Source organism: Pelophylax lessonae (genome assembly GCF_965119305.1).
Source record: "Pelophylax lessonae genome assembly, chromosome: 6".
In the NCBI taxonomy this organism is placed as follows: Eukaryota; Metazoa; Chordata; class Amphibia; order Anura; family Ranidae; genus Pelophylax; species Pelophylax lessonae.
The window spans coordinates 21,264,056-21,271,168 of NC_138773.1; the positions used below are offsets into that span (position 1 = coordinate 21,264,056).

Below are 7,113 nucleotides of genomic sequence, written 5' to 3' on the forward strand. Positions count from 1 at the left end.
GTATCCACCAAACCTCAGAATCTGACGCATTTAGCCCCGCCCTCTGGGGTTTAATCATAGGGTCCCTACGATCAAGCCCTGGTGGATGGTGCGAAATGCATGTAGGCTGAGGCTGCTCTTCATGAATTATTCACCTGGGCTGGTTGGAAGTAGTGGTGATCCTTTCCTCTTTACATTTACTAACCCTCTGGATTGTTATCAAGACAAGCCTGCACTCCATGTTATGGGACACGGGGATTTGCTTTCACCTCTACTTTGAGCGGCACCATAAGCAATCAACAAGCCTTAAAAAAATAGTTAGTGTTCCTTGAGAGTGCTACCAAAAAAATAATGGTAGAGAATACACAATATAAAGAAAAAAATTAACATGCTGGCTTTTTCATCTTATTGACAGTATTTCAAATAATCCTTTACAGAATGTGCTGTATTTTGGTGATTATGGCAGATATAATCAGAAGGCTCATGGTTATGGAAGATCCAAGGTTGGCTCCATTGGCAACAGTGGTTTGTTGGATCCCGCTTAAGCCCTGAGCTGCCTGTTTGGGCTGTTGACTGGAGAATTTAGCAGTGGAGTATTTAGCAGTGGAGTATTTAGCAGTGGAGTATTTAGCAGTGGAGAATTTAGCAGTGGAGAATTTAGCAGTGGAGAATACAGCAGTCTTTACTGTTGTGGTGTTCATATTTTTGGTGAAGATGTCATTGAGATCACTTTGTTCCATGATCCAATTGGTGAAGTTTGAAACTTTGGTGTAAACTCCAGGGATGCCAGGGGTGGCACAGCCAACTCCCCAGCTGACAATCCCAACCAGGATCCAAGTGTCATCTACCTGACATGCCAAGGGGCCTCCTGAATCTCCCTGAAAAAAAAAAAGCAAACAATTTATCACAAAAACTTAAAATGGACCTTTTATCAAGAAAAGCATCTGGCTATACACAGCTGTTCTACAAATGATGTTTGATAGACTAGTCAGCCATGCACCAATCTTTAATTTAACCCACCATACACTACATATAAACATTCCGTTTTTTTTTTATTTTATTTTACAGCTTGTCTGCTTTCCTTATTCAAAGTCCTAATGTTCAGTTGAAAGTCAATATCAGTTTTGTGTATAAACCACAGCCAGGTTTAACCCCAACTTTAACTTTTTCGGTAGTCTCAACTCCAAGTCAGAACTTAGCCTTACTTCTTACTGGTGTTAAGTCTGATTCTCATCATACAACCCTGCAGAGGCGTAACTAGGGTCTCCAGCGCCCTTGGCGAGGAGCTGTATCGGTACCCCCCGTGACAGAGAGATGGGATGACAGAGAGAGAGGGGGGGTGACAGAGAGAGAGGGGGAGTGACAGAGAGAGGGGGGGAGAGAAGGGATGACGGGGAGAGAGAGAGAGGAAGAGAGAGGGAGTGACAGGGAGAAAGAGAGAGAGAGGGAGAGAGAGAGAGGGGTGACAGGGAGAGAGAGAGGGGGTGACAGGGAGAGAGAGAGAGGGAGAGAGAGGGGGTGACAGGGAGAAAGAGAGGGGGTGACAGGGAGTGACAGGGGGACACACAGCAGCTGTCTGTACCTGAGAGGCCAGCCAGGCCTTCCGTCACTGCAGAGTGCATTTACCCACTGCTGAACTGGAGCTGCCTAGAGGAGCCGACATGAGGTCATGTGGGCGGAGGTGGATCCCTGTGAGGAGGGGAGCCGCCTATGTACAGACTGTCGCCTCCTGGACACAGACAGAGAGCTGCGGCTTCTGGAATTGGAATGGTGAGGGGGGGCGCCGGCCGCTGGGGGCGCAGGCTGAAAGGAGGAGCAGTAATTCACTGCGTCTGCTACAGTGTTTTTGCGCCCCCCCCCCCTCGGCCTGCGCCCCAGGCGGGCGCCGTTTTTGCCAGCCCCACGGTACGCCCCTGCAACCCTGCAATGCTAGAGCCTCGGTAAGCTGTAGAACAATGGACGTCCCATTGACCAGTAGACCATAGAGTCTGGGCATTAGACTGTTGAATACCAGGGTTCACTGACTGAGCTAAAAGTCAACCACACTTACCTCTTCTTTTCTGCCTGCCTTGCTCATATAATTACCTGTGTACAGGACTGCAATGTCAGCATCAAATAAATATCTAATAAAAATTAAAAAAAGAAGACAAAGTCTGTTTTTCCCACCTGGCAACCATCTTTTCTTTGGCTGGTATAACCGGCACAAATGTTGTCAGTGCGGATAGTCCCCAGTGAGTACATGTCTCCATATTTAGCAAGGAACATGCGATCACATGATTCGGCATTTATCAGTGGGAGTTTCACTTCCTGTAGGGTGTGTGGCAAAGGTAATGGAACTGGGAAAAGAAGACATTAATAGAGATGAGTGGCACATTTAGACAATATGTCAGCCAGTAAAGCCATAGCTTTTATTTGGTGAACCCTTCCTCAAAAACAAAGTAATAAATTAGACCATCCCTTATAAAAATGTTTCACTGTCCTCTCAAATGCTACAAGATCTGGTACCTATGGCGTAACTCCACTTTTACTCTACATAAAGGTTGACCTACACTGGTCCAACATACCAATTTTAATAAGTCAAAAACAACATAGAACAAAAACTGGTGATCCGTAGACCTTTCACAGCAGTCTTTGGTTGGTATCCACAACAGCTAGCAGTGCCTGGGTCCTGCTCCATCCCTATACCAGTGACCAAGGCTGGGGCATGCTGACTGTCCCCCCATGATTTCCACACTTACCTGCCTGCTTTTCACCACTTTTGTGAGTGCAAATTTTACCTTCAATAAATTTCTTTAATTTGACATGCTACACTATGATTTTTTTAGCACCTTGTGTTACTAGTTTTTAGCTGGTCTTATACAGAGCACTTGGTGCAGTCTATGTTCTCCACTGCAGGTGGTGCTCGACCATAGCAGCAATGCAGATAGGGGAGGAAGTTGTGAGGAACTTGGTTCCTCTATAATTTCCTAAGAAATGTAAATTTAATAATAAACAGTCACAGGGAGACAGCTATCGATTGGATGCTGACACCTCATGTGACTTCAGTGGCCATCTTGGGTAAGGCTAGAGCCTATTTAAAGCCCCGGCTCCTGAACTTGCGCATTTTGCAAGTGGCTAGCGTAGGGATAGGACTCCTGTCTGACAAGGACAATACTTAGAGTCAGGGAAAGGTTCCGGAGGAGTAGGGAAAGTGCAGGGATTATGCCAACCTCTCCTAAGAAGCCTCTCCATTGGGTTTGGACTCGCCAGGTGGCATTCTGCTTCTCGTGGCAAATGCTGTCAGCATCTACAGGTCTACAGACTACTGGTCCACTGCTGTTACAGTTGTAAGTGACTCCAGATGAGTTGCCTCCCCACTGGGCCTGTTTGAACTTTTCAACAAATATATTACTATTGCTGAACTTGGAATCTGAGGTTGATTTACTAAAACTGGGGAGTGCACAATTTGGTGCAGCTGTGCATAGTAACCAATCAACTTTTAACTTCAGCTTGTTCAATTAAACTTATGCAGAGCTGCACCAGATTTTGCCCTCTCAAGTTTTAGTAAAGCAACGCCTTTGTGTGTTTACTGCCCACCACGCCATGCAGCACCCATCCATCCTTGGCGTAGTTGGGGGTATAGTGTAGGCAGCTGCAGTCTATGTTTTCCACTGCAGACGACGCTTGACTGTAGCAGCAATGCAGATGGGGGAAGAAGTTGTGAGGAACTTGGTTCCTCTTTGATTTCCTTGGCCACAGGGACTCTTTGTGTCTGAACAAAAATGACAGCTGGCAACTCCGTATTCTTTCTAATTCCTTTTTGTCACATTCCAGTGAATAGGGATCTGGCTCCCATAGTGTCGGCAGGTTGTAGATTTTCTAGAAGTCGCGCTAAAGCTCTAGGCAGTATGCCCCAGTCCATATGAGTCCAAATGTCACAGAAAGACATGGTTACAAACCACGGGCTCATATATCTGTGGAACTAAAACATGTTGTTTTTGTGACAAGCACTCCAAACAGCATAGGATCAAGAACACTCTCCAGGAGGTAGGTGTATGTGTGTCAGATGAAGAACACTCTCCAGGAGGTAGGTGTATGTGTGTCAAAGTCAACAATCAAGAGAAGACTTCACCAGAGTGAATACAGAGGGTTCACCACAAGATGTAAACCATTGGTGAGCCTCAAAAACAGGAAGGCCAGATTAGAGTTTCCCAAACAACATCTAAAAAGGCCTTCACAGTTCTGGAACAACATCCTATGGACAGATGAGCCCAAGATCAACTTGTATCAGAGTGATGGGAAGAGAAGAGTATGGAGAAGGAAAGGAACTGCTCATGATCCAAAGCATACCACCTCATCAGTGAAGCATGGTGGTGGTACTGTCATGACGTGGGCATGTATGGCTGCCAATGGAACTGGTTCTCTTGTATTTATTGATGATATGACTGCCGACAAAAGCAGCAGGATGAATTCTGAAGTGTTTCGGGCAATATTATCTGCTCATATTCAGCCAAATGCTTCAGAACTCATTGGACGGCGCTTCACAGTGCAGATGGACAATGACCCCCCAAAGCATACTGCGAAAGCAACCAAAGAGTTTTTTAAGGGAAAGAAGTGGAATGTTATGCAATGGCCAAGTCAATCACCTGACCTGAATCCGATTGAGAATGCATTTCACTTGCTGAAGACAAAACTGAAGGGAAAATGCCCCAAGAAGAAGCAGGAACTGAAGACAGTTGCAGTAGGCAGAACATCACCAGGGATGAAACCCAGCGTCTGGTGATGTCTATGCGTTTCAGACTTCAGGCTGTAATTGACTGCAAAGGATTTGCAACCAAGTATTAAAAAGTGAAAGTTTGATTTATGATTGTTAATCTGTCCCATTACTTTTGGTCCCTTAAAAAGTGGGAGGCACATATACAAACTGTTGTGATTCCTACACCGTTCACCTGATTTGGATGTAAATACCCTCAAATTAAAGCTGAAAGTCTGCAGTTAAAGCACATCTTGTTTGTTTCATTTTAAATCCATTGTGGTATATAGAGCCAAAGAGATTAGAATTGTGTCGATGTCCCAATATTTATGGACCTGACCGTACCTTAGAACGAAGTCCCTGCTGCGCCGCCCGCTCACCGCTAACATGGCCAACATGTTCAGCCGTCTTCCTTTCGGGTTTGCGTCCTCCGGCCATCTGATTGGTCAGAGCCACAATGACGTCACTCCCGTGCATGCACGTAGGAGTCACCGTTCACGGCACGGGGCTCTGAGGGAATGGCACATCCATTGATGTCACTGGCTGCATGCAAAGTAAATATCTCCTAAACGGTACATGTTTAGGAGATATTTACAGTACGTATAGGTAAGCCCTATCATAGGCTTACCTATAGGTACAAGTTACAGAGGATGCTTTACTTCCTCTTTAAGTAGTTTAGTGTAGATTTGATTATATCATATACATTTTTCCTGTCTTCCTATGTATTTTTAATGTATTGTACATGATGGTGTCTATTTCTGTGAATATCCATGTTCTTAGCTATTTTATATTAGCACTAATGAAAAGTTTCTTTCATCTTTTCAGCATTACATCTGCTGTCAGGTTGTCTATAATTGACACAACACCTGATTGATTAATTGATTTATTGATGGAGAGATGGAGGCTACTTTTGTGCATATATACAGTATATATATATATATATATATATATATATACATATATATACATATATATATATATATATATAGTATATAGGGCTTTTTTCTTAGCGGGAACACGGGGGAACGCAGTTCCGGCACCTCCAGCACTGAATGCATGTAATGTTAAGGGATTCTGGGGGGACTAGGATGCTGGCTGCTGGAGGATCTATTGTAATTGGCAGGGTTTATTTTTGCATGAGGGTTTATTGTTGCTAGGGGGTGTCTTATGTTGCTGAGGGGTCAATTGTTGCTGACAGGGATCTACTGTTGAGGTAGAAGTATATTTGTTCTTGCTGCTGGAAAATCTGTTGTTGCTCGGGGTCTAATGTTGCTGGGGTGGATCTAATGTTGCTAAGGTAGTATTCTGTAACAGGGGGTACATTGTTACTATAATGTTGTGTGAGGGGTCTATTGTTCCTAGTGGCTCCATTATTGCTGAGCGGTCTATTGTTGCTGGGGTGTGGCCTTTTGTTGCTGGGGGGATCTGTTATTGCGGGGGGGGGGGGGGGGGTCTCCTTTTGCTGTTGTGTGGTCTATCATTGCTGGAGGGAGATCTATTGTTGCTGGGTGAATCTGTTATTGCTGGGGGGATTTTGTTTGGCTTGGATAGGGGTCTATTCTTGCTGGGGTGGAATCCATTGTTGCTGGCTGTGAGGGAACTATTTTACTGCTTTTTTTGTTATCATTGCCAAAGTCCATACAAATTACTTAGAACCACAAAATAATACTTGGTTCTTTATTCTCTAAAAGAGGCGGTACTGGAATGTGGGTAGGGGGGTGGAACCAAGGGACGGTGCTCAGAGGTGGGTAGGGGCGGAGACAAGGGGTGATTTAATAGTGGGAGTTCCTGCACCTATTCTCTGAGAAAAAAAGCCCTATATATATATATATATATATAAACAGTATATATGTTCTTTTCCATTTTCATGTGTGTTATGACCAGGGCTTATCACTGAAACCTGTTAGCCACTACTTTTCTTTACACTAGGATGTGACAATAAAGAATTTGAAAGAATACAGAGTTGCCGGCTGATCTATAGAGAATTCAAAAGAATATGGAGTTGCCGGCTGTCCTTTTCCTTCTGACTAATTGTCCTATGGTGTTAGAGAGAACACCTCAGCTTGAGCACCCAGAAGACAGCTTCCATCTATACAATCTCTACAATGGCTCCACTGTTCTGAGCGATGCATTTTCTTTGTTTTGACTCTGCGTGTCTATTGCCCGCCACACCACTCTGCACCAACCCACATGCCCTCTCCTGGTTCCCTGGTAGCAGCATTTTCATAGTTAGATCGGTCACTTTTAATTGGTTTCAGGGCTACCCCCACCTATTTAGGTGTATGTTTTTTCCATGTATGTTTACTATCTCACAAAAGTGAGTACACCCCTCACATTTTTGTAAATATTTTATTCTATCTTTTCATGTGACAACACTGAAGAAATTACACTTTGCTACAATG

The 7,113-nt window shown here is 44.3% G+C and overlaps 1 protein-coding gene across 1 annotated transcript in view; it reads right to left on the reverse strand.

Moving 5' to 3' along the window:
- Positions 1–410: 410 nt before the first annotated feature.
- LOC309558482 (serine protease 33-like) overlaps positions 411–7,113 on the reverse strand; it is a gene marked incomplete at its 3' end in the record, with an annotated part of 17,183 nt that continues 10,480 nt past the window's right edge. The window contains exons 5-6 of the mRNA XM_082261553.1: positions 2,146–2,315; positions 411–857 (exon numbers count right to left, since the gene is read on the reverse strand). Coding sequence (XP_082117679.1) covers positions 411–857; positions 2,146–2,315 — 617 coding nt within the window. The remainder of the gene's footprint in view (positions 858–2,145; positions 2,316–7,113) is intronic.